Consider the following 24,715-nt stretch of genomic DNA (forward strand, 5'->3'; position numbering starts at 1 on the left):
TGGAGCCATGTCTCAAGTAGTGGAGCGCTGCCAGCCTTGAGAGGAAAAAAAATCTCAGAGACAGTGTCCAGGCTCTCTTTTTTTTTTTTTTTTTTTAAATTTTATTTTATTTTATTTGAGAACATACTGTACAGAGGGGTTACAATTACATGGTCAGGATAATGCATACATTTCTTACCAAGCATTGCAGCCTCCTCCTTTGTTTACCCTTCCCCTCCCTTCCCAGCCTCCCCCCTCCCCACCACCCAATCATACCCCCCCCTCCCCCCCCTCCGACATTGTAAAGCTGGTTTTGACATGACATTTTGTACTTCTCATTGTTGCAACAGGTCCACCTGAATCCTTAAACGACTTGTTTGTCCCCATCTCCTCCACATGTTATACTGACATCAAATATAGTGAAAGCAGGGGTTACACTGTGGGGGAGGGACAAGTGTCCAGGCTCTCTGAGTGCAAGCTATGGACCGACACACATGCATGCACATGTGCACATGCACACACACACACACACACACACACACACACACACACACACCCCGAGTACATCTTAACAGAAAAAGTAGGCAGTAGTAGAGTTTGTCATCCCAGCTATAGTTGGAAGCATAAATAGAAGGACAGTGGTCCAGGCTGGTGCAGGCAAAGATCTAGACTCTTATCTAAAAAATAACCAAAGCAAAAAGGCTGGAAGCGTGGCCCACGGAGTGTCTACAGCATCTGCTTGACAAGCACAAACCGTGGGTTCAAACACCAGTACCACCCAAAACCAAAAAAAAGAAGAAAGAAAAGAACTTCAAGACGGTAACAGCAGAGCACTGACCTGGACAGCCCCTCAGGGACCCCCCTGTATCCAGCCTGAGAAGGTGGGAGCGAGCATGGACAGGAGGGCGGCCAGGCACCCACCTGGTTCTTGCGGTAGTCCTCCTGTGAGTGGCGCAGCACACGGTAGCAGAGGCGGAACATGTGCTGGTAGGGTGCGTTCTTCTGATCCGACAGCTCTTCCAGCCGCACCAGCGGGCCCTCGCCCCCCTTGTCTCGGAACGGGGCCTTCAGAATGCCAAAGATCTGGAGAACACAGAGGGTGAGAAGGGATCTGCCCATCCTGCCTACCCCTACGATCATTCCAGGAACCCTGAGCCCCACTCGCCTGACCACAAACCCCTCATGATAGTAACCCTAAGCTGACTCTCAGCCAGGCCACAACCCCAGCCCACCTTCCATCACCCCCCATGTTCACTCTAACTCTCCGGCTGTGGGTCAGAACCCCACTGTAGACTGATTTTCTTAGGTGTGACAATGGCACTGTGATCAGGCAAGACAGTTCTCACTAGATGGCACGGTGAGGAGTTTGGGTGAAGAGCAACTTGTTGGGAAGTGCTCAGATGGAAGAGAGGATGCTAACAAACTGGCAAAGCAGCAAGAGATGAGGTACCATGCTAAGTGAGCTATGATTTCCACACATTCTCTGTACATGCATGTGTGCACAAATGTTTGTGTGTGTGTGTGTGTGTGTGTGTGTGTGTGTGTGTGTAGATTAAATCAATCCCAAGCATTCTAGGTAAGCATTATACCACTGAGATAAACCTGTAGATCCCAATTCTTTAATATTTAAAATTCTCTCAAAACAACTTTTCTTTAAGAATACATACATACATACATATATACATAATACATAAATGAATAAAAGCATAGATAAGCCAGGTGCCAGTGGATCATGCCTATGATCCTAGCTACTCAGGAGGCCAGAGGATAGAGGTTTGAAGCCAACCAAAGCAAGACATGTCACGTCCAAAATAACCAGCAAAAAGCCAGGTTGGTGGTGTGACTCAAATGGCAGATCACAAGAGAATTGAGCAAGCTCAAGGCAAACCCCAGAACTGGCAAAAAATAAAAAGTATGCCAGGTGCAGTGGTGCACACCTGTCATTCCAGAAGGCTGAGTTAAGAGGATGTCTAGTCTGAGGCGAATCTAGGCTACATAGAGACCCTATCTCAAAAAAAGTCACTGAGAGGGGCTGGGAAGGTGGCTCAGTGGTAGAGTGCTTGCCTTGCATGCCTGAGGCCCTGGGTTTGATTCCTCAGCACCACGTAAGCAAAAAGAAAAAAGCCAGAAGAGGCGCTGTGGCTCAAGTGGTAGAGCGCTAGCCTTGAGCTGAAGACCTGAGGGACAGTGCCCAGGCCCAGAGTTCAGACCCCACGACCGGACCCCAAAAAAAAATATCACTGAGGCCAAAAAACAGAAGAAAAGCCACTCAGCTTATTATTGATCCTATTCTACACTTTGCCCTGGAGTGTGTGGGGGGGGGGGAGGGATTCTGAATCTAATCTCCTGAGTTCAAATCCTGAGCCTGCTACTTCTCAGCTGTGTGGAGGTCCAGCTACCCCGGCCTCTCTGGACTTTGGTCTGCTCACCAGTAAAGGGCAGCAGGGATAATAAAAAGTCTCTCCTTAGGGGTGGAAGGTACTAAATACGACAATCCTGTAGGGGACCCGGGGAGGCACCTGGCACTGGTCCTGACCCACAGATACTTTTTGTTTTTCTTTAGTGCTGGGTTGGAACCCAAAGCCTTGTTGTGCATGCGAGCGAGGGCTCTGCCATTGAGTGACCGCTCCAGCCCCTTATTCCTGATGTAAAAGCGGGAGATGAGAAGCCCCCAGCGGGCAGGAGCAGGCAAGCTTGGCGTTCAGCAGGTGTCCTCGCCCAGCCCCTCACAGGCACCTGTTTGAGGATGTTCTGCTCCCTCATCAGTTTCTGCCGCTCTCGGTTGGGCTTGGTGACCATGATGTCCAGGACATTCTGTCCATTATTGGGGACATCGCTGACAAAAAACACCAGGTCTTCCAGCAACTGGATAACAAACCTAGGCAAGAGGAGGCCAAGGATCACAAGTGTGATTGATATGCTAAATCCGAGCGGCTGTCCCAGGGCTCTGTGTACATGGTCCCCTTTGATAACCAGCCCTTCCCAAAGTGTTCATAAAGTCGCTCTGGCTCTGCTGCCTCCACCATCAAGAGCTTTATTACCCCTCACTTTCTCTGCTTGACTGTACCTTAAGCTGCTCTCAAAGCATCCCACTCCCCAGATTCCTAACTGCCCCCAAGACAAGGAATCTTAGAGCCCTCCAGTCAGGAGTGGTAAGTGCAGGGCACCAGGCAGGGTATCCTGTGTGATCTACACTTACATCCTGACTGCCTCGTACCAGCTATGTGACCCTGGGTAAGTATCTTAACCCCCAGAGCCTCAGTCCCATTCGTGGGTCACCCAAGGGTAAGCAGTGGCTCCACCATAAGGTTACTTCTGGAAGGATGTGAGCCATAAGGCAGATTCTGGACTTTAGGGGCCTAAGCACAGCCAGGGCTCCCTGGGGACTGTGTCTTTCCTCTGTTTCCCCAGTCCTTATCTCAGGTGCCTGGTTTTTGCTTTGAAATTCCTTTGATCATGAGCCCAGAGGTCAAAATCCTTCAGAAGCCAGGCAGTGGTGGCTCACGCCTGTCATCCTAGCTATTCAGGAGGCTGAGATCTGAGAATCACAGTCCAAGGCCAGCCTGGGCAGGAATTGACTACCAGAAAACTGGAAGTGGCACTGTGACTTAAAGTAGTAGATCATTAGCCTTGAGCAGAAGAGCCTATGGACAATGCCCAGACCTTGAGTTCAAGCACCATGGCTGGCAAAAATTTTTAAAAATGAAACTTCAGAAAACCCACCCTGACTGGCCCTGCAGCTCCCCGTGGCCCCCGCTGAAGCTCACCTGCGGGCATTCTGGCTGATGAGGCTCACCTGAGGTCATTCTGGCTGATGAGGCTCACCTGCGATCATTCTGGCTGATGAAGCCCTCGTTGAGTTTCTCCACTGCGCTGGCCAGCATAGAGCTGGCATCATTGGCAAAGTCCAGATCACGAATCTCAGACACGGGCACTGACACAATGGCAAAGGCCTCCTTGTCCTCCTTGGTGGGGCAGGTGCCCAGCTGCAAAGACAAGAGTGAGCAGGGCACCTGGGGACGGGCCCCTCCCCCGCCCGGCTCTGGCCCACCACGGGCCGCACCATGAGGCGGATGGGCCGCTCCTCCTCGATATCGATGGGCACATTGGTGCTCTGGATCCACGTGTTGGTGCAGAGATGGCGCAGCCGCACGTACGAGTTCCTGCAGGGAGGGAGGAGGCGGGGAGTGAGCCCCAGAGCCTGACCCATCTCGGATCAACCTTCCCCACCATCATCACCTTCCACCTCCCAACACACCTCAGCAGTGGGGTGGAGGGTGAGGGGGGGCAGTCTGGGGCCCGGGCAGAGAGTGAGCAAGCCCTGCCTATCACTGCACCCCTAAGCCACTGCGTGGTAGTCAACACAAGGCCAGAATTCATTTGGATAAACAGTGTACCCCAGTTAATATCAAGATGCATGCAAGCCACAGAAATCCTGTGTTTGATTGTGAAATGAAAAATAATCTGAATCTCAGAGTGTAGCTGACCTCAGTTGTTTCAGATAAGGGACTAGGAGGAAGGGCGTCCCATATAGTGACTATTCACTTGCTCAACAGCCCGAGCGACGGGGGGACTGCAGATTCTCTACAGATGAGAAGACCGAAGCAGCTTCCTGAGGTCAGATGCTAACAAATGCTTAGGCCTGGACTGAGTGACACAGAGTTTGTTTAGTCTCAGAGTTGGCAGGACCTTGCCGCCAGCCAGGGTGCCTCCCCAGCCTCCGGGCCCTGAACCATGCCTGGTCACCCAGCCCAGCTGGGGCCGGCAGCTGCCAAGCACCACATAAAAGCATTGTGATGTTGTAGCGAGGCCAGGACCACAGCCACATGCGCAGAGCACGTTGCTGGGCACACGGCAAGCAGCTCAGCTGCTGACAGATGACAAGGAATCAGATGTACGAGAAGCCCAAAGGTCAACGGACCTCAGGACAGAGGAGTGTAGGGTTCAGAGAGGCTCTGAGACAGGATGCCTCGGCCAGCCTGCGAGCGTGTCGCACACCCACCGGGGCACGAAGGAGTCTGTCTTCTGCAGTGTGGTGGGGTCCAGCTCGAAGAGAGAGGCAATGTCGTTGCCATGGGGCACAGCCACAAGGCGGTACTTGATCTTCTCGCCGGCGTTCCTGCGGCCTGTGCGGCCCTAGGGATGGGGCCTCAAGTCAGTCAGGGGCCCTTCCTCTTTCTCATGTCCCTCCAGCCCACCTCCCAGCCTCCATGGCCGCCGCAGTGCCCACCCAGCCCCCAGGGAGAGCCAGGGTCACCCCTCCCCCAGGCCTGGGAGCGCGGGGCTCACTATTGCTGCTGCCTTGGGATCTGAGGCATCGCCTTTGTAGCTGGGGTTTTCCTAGACAAAGATACAAGGTGAGGGAGCAAGGGCTACTGAACACGCAGCTACACCCACCAGAGCCCACCTCAACACGTGCCAGCCCCAGAAGGGCTACATCTGAGTAGGCAACCCTCACCCCAACCTCAGCCCCAAACTCCATGCCATTCCAAGGGGAGCCCTTCATCTCCCCCTCCACAGGGCCATGCATTAGCACGTGCACACACACACACACACACACCAGAGCCCCAGTGCACATAGCCTTATTGCTACACTGGGACATCTGCTTCCTGTTCAGCCCCAGCACCTAGGAACACTTGGCGCATAGTAGGTGCACGTCCGCTTATGGCAATCATTTATTTGCTATTGTTTAACCAACAGAGGCACAGGTGTAAGTGAGCCCCCGGAACACCTCTGCCTGCCCGCTCACCTCGGCAGCCAGGTAGTTTCCTGTGGCCAGATGCTTGAAGCGGTACAGGCCATTCCAGTGGCCAGCTCCTCCTCGACAGGGGTCATGGTGGACAACCTGGGGGCGTGCAGGGGTGAGGCACGCAGGAAAGGGAGCCCAGCCTCTCCCACAGGTGATGTGGAGCTCTCTGGGATGGTGGGGGTCTGAGGAGCTGGAGGCCAATGTCCCACCCCAGCCCCATCCAGGGTCCTGGGGGGAGACGGAGGGAGTCCAGGTGCCCGGCTCTGACCTCCACCTCCCAGAGGGCGTTGGAGCTGGTGGCCGAGGTGGCAGACTGGCGCAGCGTGGTGCGAAGGAACACCTGCAGCTTGCCCTTGTACTCATCACAGGTCAGGAACTTCTCCTGCTCCGCGTGGAACAGTCGTACCACATCGCCCTGCAGCAGGGGGAGTGCTCAGCATGCGCACATTCCCCCAGGCCACCCCAAACCCTCAGGTGCAGCTGGGTCCCTCTTGTTCCTTCAAGGGCCGAGATTAAAGAGAGGGCAGCCAGAGACTAGGCAGGCACAGCTATAGGCACTACCAGAGCCTTCATCCTAGATCCTGAATCTAGAGTTCTCCCAGGCCTTCCCATGTTCCAAACTGGGACCACCTCCCTCTTCTACCTGTCCCTCTCAAGGCCCACCTCCAGTAGCCTCCACAAAGGCAGTGTGATCTCAGCTCCTGGGTCTCCCTGGACCTTCCTGCCTGGCTACCTGGAGTTAAGCCCACTTCTTTACTCCTTGGAGCAGCTAGAGGTTTGGAGCTGAGGCCTGTTCACCTCCATGGCCCTGGACCCAGAGACCAAGTTCTTGGCTCTGCTTCTATGAATTGCATGGGCCTTGGAGACATTCATAATATCTCAGCTGGCTCTTGGATAAAAGGAGATGCTCAGATTTGCTGTGTTTAATGAGGTAATACAACACTCTTTGCACATGCCAGTTGCTAGTTGAGCCCTTTACCAGGTCTCTCATTTGATGCGGTACCAAGTTTCTGGGTAGTGTATCGCTGTCTACCCTTTGTGGATAGGCAAACTCAGGCAGAGAAGGTAGGTACCATGCCAAAAGACAGATCCCTAGTGGCAAATGGGACACTCTCAGCAAGAGAAGAAACTGAGGCCACCCAGAGAGAGATGGGATGGACAGACTATAGCCAGAGGGCAGGGAAGGACAGTCCGTTAGGTACATGTTATGAGGGAAGGGACCAGTAGAGGCTGGTGTGGGAAGAGACAGGAGGAAGAGGAAGGATCCACAAGGAAGGGCTGGGCAGCTACTTGGCAATGGGGGCTCCCAATCTTACCCCTTTCAACACCTCCTCCAGGTGGTCCCGGAACTGCATGAACAGGTTGATCTTCCAGCTGGTGTTGCAGTTCACAGAATTGACCTGTGCAAGGGAAAACAGGCACGTGAGTGACCAGGAGTGGCCGTGCTGAGGGCCAAGAAAGGAGAGGAGGAGGACCCAGCCCAGTCCCCCTGGGAGCACCAGAGCAGGGCACTGCTCCCACCCAGGGTCCACACCCAGCCGGGCTCCCGAGGCTGCCAAGCAGGGATGGAATTTTGGGGTGAGCAACAGAAGACAGGGCAGAGAGCAGCAAGACCCAGAGCAACCAGTGTGCCTCTAGCAGGGGCCAGAGGCAAAGATGATGCTGAGGAGGGGGTGTCCACACACCAGGGCTGCAGAACCGCCCCGCCCAGCCCACTCACCTCCTTGCAGCCCGCATTGTCACTGAGCTCGTAATTGCTGGCATGCAGCGGCTGTCCAGCATTGACGGGATTCAGGATCACCTTGTCTCCCACGACCACCTTTGGGGCACAGGCAGAGCAGAGTGAGGGTAGTAAGAACAGGGGCATATCCCATGGCCGGCCAGGTCTCTCTCTACATTTCAATCTTTCTTTTAAGAAGGGGGTATGCAACCAAAAAAAAAAAAAAAAAAAAAAGCTGTGTCTCGAGTGGAGGGGTAAAGCACTAGCCTTAAGCAAAAAAAAGCTCAAGGACAGCACCCAGGACCTGAGTTCAAGCTCCAGGACAGGCACACAAAATTTAAAAAAAAAGGAGGAGGAGGAGGAGGAGGAGGAGGAGGAGGAGGAGGAGGAGGAGGAGGAGGAGGGGAGGGGGAGGAGGAGGAGGAGGAGGAGGAAGAGGAGGAGGAGCAGAGGAGGAGGAGGAAGAGCAGAGGAGGAGGAGGAGGAGCAGAGGAGGAGGAGGAGGAGCAGAGGAGGAGGAGGAAGAGGAGGGAGGTATGACCTCATCCAGTATCCACATTGAAAACAGTCTGAAAGTCCCCTGGAGTGTGCCCTTCATGCTCCGCCCCCCTCAGCCCTGTGCTCACATTGTCCCCATTGCTCCGCAGCTTCCAGAAGGGCTGGATGAAAAGCCAGGAGCCCTCGTTGCCCGTGGCATCCAGGGTCACCCGCATGGCATTTTTCTCCAGCAGGGCTGGCAGCCGTTTGTTCACTGTCAGGTACTTGTTGCTCTTCATGTGCAGAAGCTGGGGGACGGATGTGACAAGCATCAGGTCACCATGCCCAGGAGGCCAGCCACTCAGGAGGGGGACACATCATAGCCTTAACACATACACAGTGTCAGATACACTGTCACACAACAAACAAATACACTGATCCACATATACAATCACACACACACATGTGAACACACCCTGCTAGCAGCCAAGTAATCATGGGAAAACAGCTGTTCTAAAGCTGTGCATGCTGAGATATGGGGGGAACAGCTGTGGCTGAGCTTGTACAAGGCCCTGGGTACCAATCCCAGCATCACAATAAATAAATAAAAATAAAAACTTGGGCCAAGCACCAGTGGCTCACACCTGTGATCCTAGCTACTTAAGAGGCTGACATCTGAGGATCACAGTTCAAAGCCAGCTCAAGCAGAAAAATCCATGAGACTCTTATCTCCAATTAACCAGCCAAAAGCTAGAAATGGGAGATATGGATTAATCAGAAGAGCCTTGAACAAAGAAGCTAAAGGATAGTGCCTAGGCCCTGAGTTCAAGCCTCAGTACTGGCACACACACACACACACACACACACACACACACACACAAATTATTGGCACGTATTAACACATGGAATCTTACAATAATCCTGAAACTACACTATCACTAGCCTGCTTTTACAAATGGGGAAACCAAGGCTCAAGGAAGGTAAGTAACTTGCCCAAGGCCACAACATTAAAGGCGCAGCAGATTTGAAAACAGACAGTGAGGCTCCAGATTTGCTCTAAGCCACCATGCTATAAACACCGCCTTGGGCATGGCATGGGCCACACACAGCGTCAGAAGCACAGTCACAAAAGAGGTCCAAAGACACCCACGAGGCCACACACAGCTCAAGAGCAGCGCCTGCTGGCACGACTCTCCCCACAGCTGCCCAGCCCCCTGGGCAGGGAGCACCCAGCGGTAGGCCAGTCGCACCTGGATCACACTGCCGTACTTCACCACATCCCCGTGCACCTTCTTGTTCTCCGTGTCGTTTTGTTTCTGCTCCATCTGGGCCGCATGCTGCACATACACACACAGAGGGAGGGGAAGGTTTGCTTAGAAGCTGCTCCTGCAGGGAGACGCCCCCACCACCACCACCACAGGCATGTGCACGCATGCACTCACCCTATACCCCCTCTACGAGGCCTCTGCCCCCGACAGGACATGGCTGGTGCCACTTCCTGCTCCACTCTCTACCACACTCCTGTGAAACCCTCCTGCCCAGATCTGCATCCACACCCAGCCACTGCTCCCTGACCATCACCTCCACTGCTAGACCAGGCCCCGGTGGCCTTGAGGATTTGATCTACCTCGCATACGGGGCACCTCTTTAAGAACAGGTCCTAGCTAGGTTGTTGGCTCACACCTGTAATCCCAGCTACTCAGGAGGCTGAGATCTGAGGATCTCATTCCTAATAATTCACACCAGTCCCTTGCATTACCCGGCCCCCCCCCCACTGCCCTGGGGTGCCCCCAGGTTCCTGGCACCCATAGACAAATGCACACCTGTGCACGCACACACACCTGCAGCTTCTGCAGCAGGACCACATCCGCAATCTTCTCCTTGTCCTGCTTGGTCTGCTTGGCCTTCCAGTACTGCTTCTGGGCTGAGTAGCGGTTCATGGGACACACCTTGAAGAGGCAGTCTGGGTGGACAGAGGAGGAACAAGGCTCATCCAGGGCTCAGGCCCTCCCTGGAAGAACCTGGGCCTGCAAGCTGCTCTCCCAGCCCCTCCTCACCTCCTGCCCACTAGGGCTAGAGAGGAAGTGGCTGGAAGAAACCCATTGATTATGGCGCCTCTGGAATTGCACTAAATGGAATGGAAAGTCCGAGAAGCAGGTATGAGAGCAGTAGGTCTCACCTAATGGTAGCAGGAAGAACACACTAGCTTTTGGGCCCTGGGGCCTCCCCTCTGCCCTGTCTGTGATAGTGTTAGTGGGTCTCTATAGCTAACAGCTCACACCTGCATGATTCTTTGGTTCACGGACCACAGACACGTGGGAAGCTTTGTCCCCTCCTCCTGACCTCCACATCCTAGCCAGACCTCGTCCCCTGCCCTATATGAGAAGGTAGAATCCATCCTCGCTCTGGTCTCTGGATACTCTCCCACACTAAGTCATCCATGTTGGTGACTGAGTGAGGGCACATCAGAATTCCAGAAACATATTCAATATTGCAATTTTCATTTTGGCGAGGAGACAAGATAGCTATCCTTTTCACAAGCCCAAACTCAGAAGGTGGCTGATATTTTGACTCCTCAAAGGGAAGCGTAAGTTGGAAAAGCCCAGTCTACAGAGTGGCAGGACAGGATGGTGTAATGCTGGTACAGGCCATGGGTCAGTGTGACACCGCTGAGCTGTGAGTGGCGAGCTCCTGGTCACAGAATTCACAGCTGGTTCACAGCTGGACCAAGGAGCTGGCCTCGGCGGTCCTGAGCCCCTATCCTGCTGCTGCTGCTGCTGTTGCTGCTGGAAATGGGCAATTGCAGCATCCAGTGGCGCATGATACAGAAGAGGAGCATGCTGGAAGACTGGAAGGAGCCCTAAGGGGTCACAGAGTCAAGAACCTCTCCTTCGAAACCTTTCATGTTCCCTCCAAGGCTGTGACCCCCCCCTGTGGTCAGAGCTGACCATCAAGCCCCTGAGGACCAATGTAAAACTGAATTTTCCTCCTGCCACCAGGTGACAGAGGCCCCAGGTGCTGTTGGAAGCCAAAGGTCAGGGAAGACACAGCTTCCATGAAGGGAGGGGAAATGGCAACCCTTGAGCAGATGAGCCACCAAGGCTCCCCACCTAGCCCTGCTTGCACCCCCAGTGTGAGTCTGGTCTAGAAAGAGGCACTCAGTGTGCTGGCGGGAATGTGTCGTTCCAGGTCTGCTCAGGCCAGCACAGAGCTGGGGTCCTGCTCCACCAGGCAGGACATCCCCAGACCCCAGCCTCTCCTCCCAACCACAGCCATGAGGATCTCTCTGTCTCATTAGAAAACCATGGCTTCCAACAGAGTAGTAGAAACAGAGCTTGATTGTCCCAATAATAGTCATAACTGGCACTTAGTGGGCAGGGATGCTAGATGCCTGCTCCACAGACTGCCCTGGTGGTGCCTGACTGGGAATGGCTTGGCCCAGACTGGCAGGTAGACACATGTGGTGGCGCTCCGGGCCTACAGTGATACACAGAAATACAAGCTCTGCCTGCAGGACCTCAACAGATCTTAACCATCACTTGTCAGTGACTTCATCTGTACACTGCTACCTTGGCCACACCTAATCCAGAGAGTGTGGCAGGATCAGAGATAACCATTGGCCCAGTTGTCCCACAAGAAGGGTGGCAAGCTCTTCAACCTTGACCCACTAAGAAACAATGCAGATCAGCAGTTCTAAAGCAGCACACAGAGCCCATCTGCAAGCAAGGTGTGCTCTGGGCCTGATAGGACCAAGAGTCAAGGAAATGATCTCTTCTGGAGTAATCTAACGTGACCGCAAAAATGATTAGATTTTTAAAACAAGTATAATTTTAAGACTAATAAAAAGAACTGAAGAAAGTGAAGAATTATTCAGCCAGAGAAGACACTTGAAAAGAAAACGAAGGCCTGGCATGATGGTATACACCTGTAATCTCAGCAAGTTAAGGAGTCAGAAATAGGAAGAACAGGCCAGGTACTAGTGGCTCAGACCTGTAATCCTAACTACTCAGGAGGCTAAGATCTGAGGATCATGGTTCAAAGCAAGCCCAGATAGGGAAGTCCAATTAATCACTAGAAAACCAGAAGTGGATCTATGACTCCAAGTGGTAGAGCACTGGCCTTGAGCAAGAAGCTCAGGAACAGCACCTAGGCCTTGAGTTCAAGCTCCACAACTGAAAGAAAAAAAAAGAGGGAAGGAGGGAGGGAGAGAGCAAGGAAGGAAGGCAGGAAGGAAGGCAGGAAGGAAGGAAGGAAGGAAGGAAGAAAGAAAGGAAGGAAATGATTTGAAACACAGCCTGGGCAAAAAGTTAGTGAGATTTTGTCTCAAAATCAAACTAGGGGGTTGGAAACATGGCTCAGGTGGAGTAAAAGTATTAGATACCAAGTTTGAGTCCTAGTCTCAGACAAAAAAAAAAAAAAAAAAAAAGATCAAACAAGGAAGGTTATGCACATCTACTCAGGAAGCAAAGGTAGAAGACTCATAGTCCCAGGCCAGCCTGGGCAAAAATACAAGACTATCTTAAAAACACTAACGCAAAAAGGGATGGGTAGAGTAGAGTAGTAGTAGCAATAGAGTGTTCTATATCCCCAATACTGGGTGGGGGTGGGGGACACACTCTGAGGGTATTTGCTGGTTCCAGAAAACATGCACTTTAATTTGGACAGCTAGAAGGGCTAGAGTCTAATCCCACACTTTCAGGCAAGGCTGAAAACAGAACTAGAGCCCAGTGAAATCGCCTGGATGGTTCCAGAAAGCCCCAACTGAAATGGGTCTTTAGGTGGGCTTGGACTGGTCAAGCCCCAGTAGTGTGGCAATGGGCTAGGCAGGCCTCTCTTGAGTAGGGTCCCTTTATCCCGCTCTACCACCACCCACAACAGACTTGAAATGCAGTTACTAGTCTATAACGACACCAGAGCCCTGGGAAGCAGCTCCCACTGGGGACCACACTGGCACGGGAGACTAAAGAGGCAGACATGCAGTGACTTCACACAGCCTGTAAGAGCAGAGGCACCTCCCCACTGATCAATAAAAGAAAAGCTTGAAAAGCCCTGTAGACAGTAAGAAACTGGAAGAGAAAGGAAAAATGAATAAGCATTGGACATGCATAACAGAGAGTGAAAGCTGAAGAAAGAATGAGCAAAACATGAACAGTCCCTTCCTTTGCTTGATCCTATACATTTTTCAAGGCTGGCTGAGGCCCAGGGAAGGGATTTACACACCACTAAAGAGTCAGAGCCTGTGTTTGCATGAATCACCTTGCGTGTAGGACAAAACTGCCTCCCCACTCCCACTCTCCTCCGCAGTAGCCTGAAAGCACCACCTAGAACTGAGGCAGAATAGATTGGGGAAAATGAAGCACGAGAAATGAGAGCCAGGAATTCTAAAAACAACAGGAAGCACTTGACAGAAGAATACAGGCACTATTTTCTTACCTCCAATCAACCAGCAAAAAGCTGGAAGTAAGCTGGGTGCCAGTGGCTCACACCTTTAATCCCAGCTAATCAGGAGGCTGAGATCTGAGGATCATGGTTTGAAGTCAGCCCAGACAGGAAAGTTCATGAGCTTCTTATCTCCAATTAACCACCAAAAAGTCAAAGTAGAGCTAGGACTCAAGTGGTAGAGTAACATCCTTAAACAAAAAAAAAGCTTGGGACAGTGCCTAAGCCCTGAGTTCAAGCCCCAGGACTGGCATGTGTGCAGGCTGGCATGTGTGCAGGCATGTGTGCGTGCATACATGCACACATGCACACACACACACACACACACACATACACACACACACCTGGACACTGTGGCTCATACTTATAATTCTAGCTACTCAGGAGGCTGAGATCATAGTTTGAAGCCAGCCTGGGCAGGAAATCCATTAAGACTCCATATCCACCAAAAAATAGGAAGTGGAGCTGTGGCTCAAGTGGCAGAAAGCTAACCTTGAGTTAAAAAGCTCAGGAATAGTACCTAGGCCCTGAGTCCCTGAGTTCAAGCCCAGGACTGGTGTATACACACACACACACACACACACACACACACACACACACACACACACACACACACACACACACACACACACACACCAAGTGTGGCAAGGACAGACAAAGTAAGGGGCCCTGCGCACAGAGTGTAGAGTGTGAATGCCACAGCCCTGGTGAAAGCTGCAGGATCATTTTTCAGGAGGTGGAGGTCCACTCCAGCCACTCAGCAGAATCCCCTTAAGAACCCACGCTGGAAACCCTTGCACAAGTTCCAGAATGTGCATAGGCCCAACACTGGCACTTGCCAAAATCTGGAAACAAACTCAGAACATATCTATCAACACCAATAAATAGACTGAAGTTTATTCACCCAATGGAATGTTGCAGAGCAATTAAACAGTGACCTGGGGCCACGTGTGTCAACGTGGGTAAGGCTCAAAAAAAGAAAAAAAAAATGACAGAAGGAAAAAAGTGCAGAAAGACTGTACAGAAAGCTGCCTTTAATACACAAGGTCAAAGCGCCCAAGATAGTCTGTGAATACATCTATAAGACGCATTAAAACAGCCCTTGCATGGTGCATGCCAACTTCTGAGCAGTTTATACCTCTGGAGAGGGCGCAAGAGCAAGGGGAAGAGAGGGAAATGCGGGGGGGGCGGGGGGAAGGAGGGGAGCGCTTCCCTGCTGCTAAGTTGCCTCTTTAAAAGTTAAAAGATCTAAAACACAACCAAAGGATTTGACAAAGCTCAGTGGCAGGCCCATAGGGTGTTATTCTTCTCTTTTGTTGAACTTGAAACACGTTTAATAATCATAAAAACAGCCATGAAGAGGGCTTGGAGGGTGCTTTGGCGGAGTGAAAGTGGAGGATGGGAGAAGGCTCCGTGCACAGAGAGGACTGCCATCATCTTCCTCCCTGCCACTCCTCCACTCCTTTCCCCCATCAACCATTCTAACTAGGGAGCTGACCCCAACATATGTCCTGTGGTCTCTGTGTCTGGGCCTATGAGCTCTAAGTTTCCACAGGTGTGCTTGGAGTAGAGATATACTTGGAGCCCCCCATACTGGATCTCCTCTTGCCCACATGAGGAGAAAGAAAATGAGGGACTGGGAAGGTGGCTCAGTGGTAGACCGCTTGCCTTGCATGCATGAGGCCCTGGGTTCGATTCCTCAGCACCACGTAAGCAAAAAGAAAAAAAGCCAGAAAGTGGCGCTGTGGCTCAAGTGGTAGAGCGCTAGTCTTGAGCTGAAGAGCTGAAGGACAGCGCCTAGGCCCAGAATTCAGGCCCCACGACCGGACCCAAAAAAAAAAAAGAAAATGAGATGGTAAGAAAAGTAAGAAAATTATGAGTTCAAGACAAGCCTGGGCTATACTTTTGCATGTGAAAGGTCCTAGGTTCAACTCCCAGCACTACAAAAACACAGAGAGAGAGAGAGAGAGCCTAGGACAGGAACATGCCAGTCCTGGCTTGCTCAGGGTTTACCCCAAACCCCCAGCAACGCATAGATCAGGAGACCAAGCTGGCATTGAGGCCACACATACTGTAGTCCCAGCAGCCTAGACCTCCCAGGGCCTTGCCAACTTTGGAAACAATTCCTGGAACATGCTCAGGCTTGGGGTGGCCTCAGAAGGTAGATGGAGCTGAAACTACAAACAAGGGTCCCAGTAGGAACCCCTGGAAGCTTCACCCAGCTTTGTGCATCCAACCTGGAGATCGGCAGTGAGCACCACCGCTAAGCTACAGGAGAGAGGCGGTCCTCCTTCAGGGCCAACATATTTACAGGAAAGGTAGGAACAAGGAAAGCTAGGTCTCCCAAGCTCTTCTCTGGGCTTCCTTCTCAAAACTGAGGAGGCTGTAGTCCAGGTCTCCAGTCCCAAGTTGTTTTTATTTTGGGCACGATTGTGGTTTGAACCCAGGGCCTTGTACTTGCTTGGCAGACGCGTTAACCTTTTGAGAAATGCTGCTAATCCTTTGCTTTAGTTATTTATTTTTCAGGTAGGTCTTGAGTGTTTGTCCTACTTTTCACTAACTTTTCACTCAGGATGGTCTCAAATGGAGATAGTCCGATCTCCTCTTCTTGAGTAGCTGGGATTATAAGCATGAGGCATAGCACCCCAACTGGCGTCCCAAGTTTTAATGTTTCAATTTGTACCTGCCAGTGAGGAAGCTGCACAGACCTAATCCTGTCCAGTGTCACCTCCTCTCAGGCCCATCTGGAACCATCAGAAGCCCAGAGAGACCTCTGCACCCCACCAAGACACTAGGACAAGGGAGAGAGAAGAGAGGGAGAAATGCGCCTGGACCTCTCTCTTCCATCCCATTTTGCTGGCTGGGTCCAGAAAAACCAAAGCAACTTCAGGATGGCCCAGGGGATTGCACACAGGCTTTAGGAACATCAAGAGGAAGAGACAAGTGTGGGAAGGAAAGATGAGTGGGGGAGGAAAGCAAGAAGTCAAAGGAGCGTTTGTTCTAAGTGGCTTTTTTATTGTCAGAAATTGGCCTCAAACTCCATCCATTGGAAGCCTAGGGCAAATCTTCCCCTGCCACACCCACCTCCCTGTCACCATGTTGTCACTCCACAGAGCTGACTGCACAAACCTCAGCTCCAGTACCACCTTCCTCCCAGGCCCCTCCCCTCCCTGCCCTGACAAGACACCCCTGGGACCCTCAGAGATGCCCCCTCCCTCTTCAGATCCTCAGAAAGAACAAGGCAGACAGAGCAGATAAAACTGGATTAAAAAAAGCCAGCTGAGATCTGTCCTGATGGAGCCGATGTTCTAGCCTAATCTCTGGGGAGACAAATAATAACACGAGAGTGAATAAAATACATTGGCTCATCAGACTCAAGAAAACAAAACAAGGAAGGGAGAAGGGGCAGGGGTAGAATTTCGGAGTCATATAGAGGGTCAGGGAAAGCCTGGAGGAGGCCGTGAGCTCTAAGCCACTGAGATCACAAGTCACCCGCGCGCGCACGCGTGTGTGGGTAAGAACATTCTAGACAGAGGGCCTCTAGTGCAGAGGTGAGAGGGTGGCCCACAACTAGGGGATGGCAGGGAGGCTGGCAAAGCTGTTGGGGAAGGGCAGAAGGCCAGGCGTCGGGGATGAGGTGAGGCTTGAGGCTGGACTGAGGGGCCAGCTGTGGAGCGCAGAGGGGGCTGATGGTGGGGAGGAATGCTGGGGCCAGAGACAATTCCCAGACATTGGTCCAGACATGTCCTTGCCTTCTACCTTCCCCACCCCAGACAACATCATCACTCAGATGCCCCCACGACAGAAACAGGAATAGAAGCACATGATGGCGGAGGGAGAGGCTCCTCTGCAGGCAGGGAGGAACTCCCCTCCATCTTTTCCTAGTCCCCAACAGATGAGCAAGGTCCCAGGAACCTGCCAGAAGCAAGGAGGCTATGGCTGGACTGCCGTGGCCCCGCCCCCTGCCAGCACCCTCTGGGGGACAATCCCAGCTAATCTCTCCCACGAGGCAGACACCACGGCAGCGAGGCTGGCAAGTTCCTGCCTGCTCCCACCCTGCCCACCACACCTAGGATCTGTCTGTCTAGGGCCTGTCGGCCTCAGGCCCACAGGGAGACACCTCATGTAAGGGCAGCCAGGACATCACGTCACCCTCGCGGGCGCTCAGTCTGCTGAGCAAGGCTGCCAAACACACCAACCATGAGGACACAGAGGCCCTGTGGAGAAAGGCCCTGGGCCAGGTCACAGAGCACAGCACTCTAGGCTCTGAAGGCCTCCCTCTGACCAAAATCATCTCTCCCCACTAGCACAAGGACAAGGATCTGAAGGTCTTTATCCTCTTACCACACAGACAGGGAAACTGAGGCACAGGGAAGGGCTCTCCCCAGGGACTTCAGGAAGGCCAGAGGTAATACTCTTTCTATCTCTATTCCCTGAGATAATATTAGCCCCAGTCACACAAACAAAGAAAGCCCTGTGGCTGGTGAGGAGCTGCTGGGAGAGTCCCTCCCTCCAGGGCCCTTCCAGTGGGTGTGTCTGGGAGGGGGTGTGGCTATGGAAGGGAAGGGGCGTGGCTGAAGAAGGAAAGGGAGAGATGTGCCCTGCCAAGATGGCACAGTGCCAAGCCAACAAGGATCCACAGACAGCAGAGGGCAGGCTGCTGGGCAGCACCCACTCTAATCTGGCGGTCAGAACCAGATAGAACGGGTTAGCTTCAGACCCAGACCCACAAATTACACAGACAGGGAGGAGTGCTGGCCGGAAGAATGGAGGTCTTACCTCGAAACTTCTTGGGGGGGTTGTCCAGGTCCCCAGCTGCAGGCTCCACCACGCAGCGGTCATCCACCAACCTGAGGGACAAGGTTGCTTAGTCAGTGGGAGAGAAGAGACTCATCTTCCCATAGCACCCTGCCTTGGGGCAGGGGACTCAAGGGTACTGGCAAGCCCCACCCCCCAAGCTCCTTCCACCAACAACAACCCCACCACCACCACCACCATGTCAGCCTCTTTCCTAGCACCACTATTAAAAGACAAGACCTCTGGGTAGAAATGGCTCACATCTACAATCCTACCTACCCTGGAGGCTGAAAGCAGAAAGATGGAGTTTCAAAGCCAGCCTAGGAAGAAAAGAAGAACCAGAGACACATGCAGCCCACTTGTCTCCTCAGTGGAGTTGGAGCTATAGGGGGGTCTTACTGCCTCCATCTGAGCTATCACACACTGCAGAAGTAACTCTGAGGGCAGAAAAGAGAGGCCAAGGAAAGAAATGAAGAGACAAAGGCAACAGGTGGCAGAGAGAAGGAAATGGGAGGGAGGGAGAGTTAGAGCAAGGAAGAGAGAGGCAGAAAAACAAAATCAAAGATGAAAAAGATAAGAAACAGAAGCAAATGAGACTGGAGACTGAGAGACTTATGAGTTGTGTGCTGGTGGCTCACACCTATAATCCTAGCTACTCAGGAAGCTAAGATCTGAGGATTGTGGTTCCAAGTCAGCCCGGGGCAGAAAAGTCCCTGTGAGACTCTTATCTTCAATTAACCACTCAAATACCAGAAGTGGCACTGTGGCTCTCAAAGTGGTAGAGCACTAGCTTTGAGCAAAAAGAGCTCAGGGACAAGCACCCAGGGCCCGGAGTTCAAGCCCCACAACCAATCTCCCACCCCCCAAAAAAGCAGCTTATGAGACATAACGCTAAAGCTGAGTCTTTGGTTTCTCAATGACAGACTAATAAACCTTCAAAGCCTTTTTAGGCTCCGTCAGGCCCCATTCCATAGTCTCCTCTTTGGCCTATCCTAGGGCCTGAAATTCCCCTTTTATAGCCACAGCTGGGATTAATCCATCCAATCTAATCCATCCATTCACCCATCTATGCACCCATAGTCCAACCCATTGATCCACCCAGCCATCTGGCCAGTCATTCATCCACCTAGACATCCAGCTGTCCACCCAGCTCTTCATCCATTCCCTCCATCCACCTGTCCATTCATCTACCCCATTCCTACTTTTCAAATCCTTAATGCCATCACTCAGTCCTAAGAATAGAGTCATAAAAATAACCCACTGTTTCAAAGGCCAACTCTATCTCAGCACCTCCCACCTTCTACCTCTGAATTCTAACCACCTTCCCTACATGAGGCTGGTCACCAGTGTCCTTTTTTTAAAGAGGAGGAAAGTGAACCTTAAGTGACTTTCCTAATATAACTGCACTGGTAATTGATATCATCCTCCTTGGATTGGCTGAGAAGATCTTTTATGATCTGAGACATCACACTAGGCTTTGGCTCTCCACGGCAGGACAACAGACCTCAAGCCTTCCCAGGTTTGAGCTCTCCTCAGATAGTTGTTGCTCCAAGTGTTCTAAATCTTCAGTTGATCTGAAAGGAGCAGCCCTGTGATGCCTTTACACTCTCTCCCCCGACTCTCCACAGTCCCAGGCCTAGTACGCCTGCATTCTTCCACCCTGGGTATCTGTCTCCTAGGCTCCTCTCCCCTCTACTGGTAAAGGCTTCCTCGGCCCTTTCCCAGTGAGCGTCCCTCCCCCGTGTCCCCACTGCACCTGGTCCCACTGCCTTCCTACTTCTACCCCTTGCTGTGTCTACACCTTGAGGCTCCTTGTGACTGGGACCTTTGGCATCTCTGTACTGTGCCATCCGGTGATATAATAACATCGCATAAAAGGGATATATAGGTCATCTCAGCTCCCAAAACCTTTGTAACTTCCTAAGTGATAAGAGCATCCGTTATTAAAATACCTGGATTTTGGTTCCTAGTGCCTGAAATAGCTCCAGAGCAATAAAGGGGAAATGGTATGAATTTTGTTCCTGTCAAGTTCCTTTCAACCACACTGGAATTTATGTTAATGAGATGACTTTTTGGAAAGCAGCCTAAGGATGGGGAAGCGGGAGGATTCTGGTTGCAGAGAGAACAACTGTGTGGTTAGAGAGGTGGGAATTGCAGCCCCACCCTCCACGGATGGAGGAGGGGCTGGGAGTTGATTGGTGGTTGGCATCATCATCAATGGCCAATGATGTAATCAATCACACCTGAATAGTGAGGCTCCAGAAGATTCCTAAGGACAGGGCTCAGAGCGCTTCACAGCCGGTGACCATCTGGAGGTAGGGGGATGGTGTGACCCAGGAAGGCATAAAGTTCGATGTCTGGCTAATCTTAGTTGTAACCTTTTATAACAAACCAGTAATTGAGTAAACTATTTTCCTGAGTTCCACGAACCATTCTAACCTGTTACCAAATATGAAGAGGGACTTACTCAGAGCTGGTCAGTCAGAAGGACCAGAGACTCAGACTTGTGAGTGGCCCATCTGAGAGGAGAGTCTTGTAGGATCTGACATTAACTCCAGGCAGAAAGTGTCAGAATCGAATTGAATTGTACGACAGATACCCAGCTGATGTCTGAAAGGACGCAGACAGTTGCTTAATGTTTACATCTATTGCTCTTTAATGTCTGAAATCAATGGTTGTTAAATGATTAAATTTAAAGCTGTTTTCATTACAGCATGTCAGGATTGGGCTTTGAAGCCAGGCCATCTAGTGTCACAACAGATCCTGGTGTTGTGTCAGACATCTTTGTGGCAAGAGGGGGAGAGGGCCCTCAACCTCGTTTCTCTTTAGGTCTACACATTTCCCTTTCTATGCTCTTTTGCTGATCACTCTGGCCACACCCATAGGTGCTCACTGGTGATTCCCATACTCAGTAGGAAGTCCTATGAGACCCTTATCTCTAACTCCCTACCAAAAAGGCAGAAGTGGAGCTCTGGCTCAAGTGATAAAGCACCAGCCTTGAGATAAAAAGCTGAGGAACAGTGTCTAGGCCCTGAGTCCAAGCTCCAGTACCAGGTGCTGGTGGCTCATGCCTGTAATCCTAGCTAATCAGGAGGCTGAGATCTGAGAATCGCGGTTCAAAGCCAGCCTGGACAGAAAGAGTCCCATAGGACTCTTAGCTCCAAAGAATCTCTCAAAAACCGGAAGTGGAGCTGTGGCCTAAAATGGTAAAGCACTAGCCTTGAGTGAAAAAGCTCAGAGACAGCATCCAGGCCCTGAATTTAAGCCTTACTACCGACAAAAAAGAAAATTACAGGCATGAGCCCCAGCTCCCTGCTCCCTGAGCTTTTATACTCAATATGAGAGCTCTACCACTTGAGCCACAGCTCCACATCTGGCTTTTTAATGGTTAATTGAAGGTAAGAGTCTCATGGACTTTCCTGCCCACACTAGCACTGAACCTCAACCTTCAGATCTCAGCCTCCTGAGTAGTTATGATTATACATGCGAGCCACCAGTACCCAGCTTCCATCCTTTTTAAAAACTGTGCACTCTTTCTTCCCTGGATCCTTGTGCATCTCCCTGCCTTCTGGTTATCCATTACATCTATCACCATCTGGCCAGCTGTATAGCATGGGCCTTATGTTGTCCACTGTTCCCTCGTTCCCTCCCCATGCTGTACGTTCCATAAGGACAGGGATGTGAGCTTCACTCCCTACTGTTTCCCCAGCACCCAGACCACAGCCTGGTACAGAGCAGATTGACTGAGTGAATTAATTCGTTCTACCAGCTGTGAAGGGAAATACATGAGAAACAAAAGATATGGTCCTTGCCTCTGGGAGTTTAAAATCTCATTGGGAAGACAAGTCACATACTCAGAAGAATAATGATATAGGGAATATGTATTGGTGCCAACTGGCAGGACCGCTGTGGGCTTTGTCTGGATTCAAGGATGGGAAAGGTCAGAACATGGCCAATCAGACAAGGTGTGAAAAAGGAAACCGTGAGCTGCTTGGGGGGGAAGGGGGGAGGCTGCCTTGAATAATGCATAGACTCTCCTGTAAGACATTAATGAATCTGCTGGCCATCTCTTAGAAAAGCCAGGGGGGAGGGAACACAGATGCTCTGGGGTGGGAGGAGAGAAGCACTGACCAGGAGCTGGACAGGGAGTCCCACCAGGGGAAATGGAACCACAGGATAGTGTGAGAGTCTAAGATGGGGGGGAGGGGGGAGGACAGTGCCCTCTTGGCCCGTGCACAAGGCCTTGTGGCAGGAGGGGGTGGGGAGTGGTCAGAATTCCCTAAATCCATCCTCATCCAGGACCCTCCCTGCATCCCCTGGAAACCCCTTTGCTGGGCCACTCCTACAGGTTAAAGACATGCAAATGAGGGTAGTCAATGCTTTTCCTAATTAGCTGGTTCAAAGCTGCCTGGTTCTTGAGTAAGATGTCTGTCTGTCCCTGTCCCTGTTTGCACAGATTCTGAAGCACGGCACCCCCCTCCCCAATACCCAGTGGGTTTCAAAGCTAGAAGAGAACCTGGAGCTACTCAGAGAAGTGGGGGGGAGTGATGGGGAGGAGCCAGCCCAGGCTCCAGAAGAATATCCCACAAGGAGGTGAGGAAAGCATCCCAGACCTGCAGCTGGGCAGTCAGGAATGGCTGTGGGAGGGAGGGAGGGAGGGAGGGAGGCCAAAGGCAAAGCACTAGCATAGAGGAAAAGGAGAGGACAGTAGAATGTGGACAGGGGAAGAGTACTGAGGTCTCAGGGAGGCAGAAGAGGGACCCTTCGCAGCTGCCTCCTTGGGAGAAAGGCCAGTACCTGCTAGCCACGCTGGCTTCCATCTGTACCCCTCCCCAGACCCTCTTATGAGTGGCTTTCCTCTTTATTCTCAGGTACTTAGCAAGGACCCTGCTTATCAATAGGCAAAGGAGGAGGCTATTTGAGAGATGCATTCAAGATCCCAAACCCACCTCCATTCCTACATGCAAGCTTTAGCACTGAAGTATCTGGGTGCTACCTGGCAGGAAGGGGGTGAGGGTATCTTGTGAAGCCATTTAGCAGATATGCAAAAAGCCCTTATCAGATGTGCAACCAGGAGATCTGAGGCCACAAGGAAGCCCCAGACAGGTAAGTTTTGGTGGAAGGGGACTCTTAGAAGGCAAAGCCACCTGCTGCCACCCAAGCCTCCCAGCACCCCTCCTGCCAGGCCCCCTGGACCACCCAATCCTGGCCAGCACTCTCAGCTAACTACCCAAACTGGCGCTGAAGTGGGGCGAAACTTGCCACCCCATGTGTAGCCACCACTGCCTCGCCCAGCCTCCTTGGGTTCCCAGCACCATGGCTAGGACGCTGGGCCTTAGCCAGGTGCCTGAGGCTGGGTGGTGACGCGTAGCTGACACCCATGCTTTCCTCCTCTCTGGTCCCTGGGGCCCCCCTCCCACCTGGTGGCACATCTCTGGTCATATTCCACCAGCACCTTCTTAGGGGACATCTGTGTTTATTGAAATAGCCCGGGCACAGGTGAGCACCTGGTGCTGTAACCAGATCAGAGCTCTCCTGAGTAAGTCCTCTCCATGTACCGTCCCCTGCAAAGCCTAAGTCCCACCCCACTGATCTCAGTCTCCACACCCCTGGAAGGCCCCAGAGAGACTGCCATCTTCAAGGCCACACTGGTTCCTGCAGCATCCCCGTCCACATCTACCAGGCACAGCACTTCATCTGGGCTTCAACTCCAACAGAAGTTAAGATGTGAGCACCCATAATCCATAAATCACTTTACAGCCCAGCTCTCATTCTATCTGACCACAGTCCAGCCTGGAGACCAGTGAGAGGAGAGAGAACCACCAAGTCCACCCAGCTGGTCAGATGATGATGGCTCACACACCATCCAGAATCCTTCCATTCAACAAAGCCCTCTGCAAAGGGTCCACTGTGTGAGGGTGAGATCCTACCCTGGGATGCCCTGGGGACAGAAGCTACACGACCATACCTGTGAATCAGGCCCTATCTCTACTGGGGACAATGGCCCTGAGGACAGATCTAGTTGTAAGCCTTCCATCCAGTAGGGAGCATGGACTATTCGGGGCCAGCACGGTGCACTTTCCAATTGGGCATAGGGAAGGGGTAAGATGGGGTCTCTGAAGTCCTGGCAGAAGGCCTGTGAGCAGGGCCACCTTGAACCCCCAGAGTGGAATCCACTGATAGCTTATTCTAGAAGGAGGAGGAGAGTGCTGTCCCTGAAATGTCCACAAGGCCAATACCCCCAAAACCTGGGTCTGAGGAAGGAAGGGAAACAAACTGCATCTCAAGACCTGAGTGGCCCATTCCACCCAGGGTGAACTTTGAGATCCGGGTGGAAGTTATGGGAAAAGCAGTGGGGCGCCGGTGCTGCCTGCAAGATTAGATAAGGAAGAAGGGAGCCAGCAAGAAGTGAATCAAAACCTACACCCACCAGCTTGGCTGCCATTACAGCAGCCAGAGGAGGGGGAAATTACACATCTGGGGAATCCCCAAGGCAGCTGCGGGGGTGGGGGGGAATCCTCCCCATCCAGCTGAAGAAACTGGCACATGGAGAG

The 24,715-nt window shown here is 52.1% G+C and overlaps 1 protein-coding gene across 3 annotated transcripts in view; it reads right to left on the minus strand.

Annotated features, from left to right (window-relative positions):
* The window catches only part of Itpr3 (inositol 1,4,5-trisphosphate receptor type 3), a 63,097-nt gene that overhangs the window by 28,662 nt on the left and 9,720 nt on the right, over window positions 1-24,715 (minus strand). For all 3 annotated transcript variants that reach the window (XR_006148011.1, XM_042684370.1, XM_042684369.1), the window contains exons 2-15: window positions 18,144-18,214; window positions 9,767-9,888; window positions 9,176-9,262; window positions 8,075-8,233; window positions 7,449-7,547; window positions 7,045-7,128; window positions 5,997-6,143; window positions 5,729-5,824; window positions 5,269-5,319; window positions 4,982-5,115; window positions 4,043-4,142; window positions 3,805-3,965; window positions 2,716-2,857; window positions 901-1,062 (exon numbers count right to left, since the gene is read on the minus strand). Coding sequence is in view for 2 of the 3 variants with exons in the window: in XM_042684370.1 (XP_042540304.1) it covers window positions 901-1,062; window positions 2,716-2,857; window positions 3,805-3,965; window positions 4,043-4,142; window positions 4,982-5,115; window positions 5,269-5,319; window positions 5,729-5,824; window positions 5,997-6,143; window positions 7,045-7,128; window positions 7,449-7,547; window positions 8,075-8,233; window positions 9,176-9,262; window positions 9,767-9,888; window positions 18,144-18,214 (1,615 nt within the window). In the remaining variant the exon portion in view is untranslated. The remainder of the gene's footprint in view (window positions 1-900; window positions 1,063-2,715; window positions 2,858-3,804; window positions 3,966-4,042; window positions 4,143-4,981; window positions 5,116-5,268; window positions 5,320-5,728; window positions 5,825-5,996; window positions 6,144-7,044; window positions 7,129-7,448; window positions 7,548-8,074; window positions 8,234-9,175; window positions 9,263-9,766; window positions 9,889-18,143; window positions 18,215-24,715) is intronic.

This window comes from Dipodomys spectabilis, unplaced genomic scaffold (genome assembly GCF_019054845.1).
Source record: "Dipodomys spectabilis isolate Male_0828 unplaced genomic scaffold, ASM1905484v1 ptg000085l, whole genome shotgun sequence".
Taxonomy (NCBI): domain Eukaryota; kingdom Metazoa; phylum Chordata; class Mammalia; order Rodentia; family Heteromyidae; genus Dipodomys; species Dipodomys spectabilis.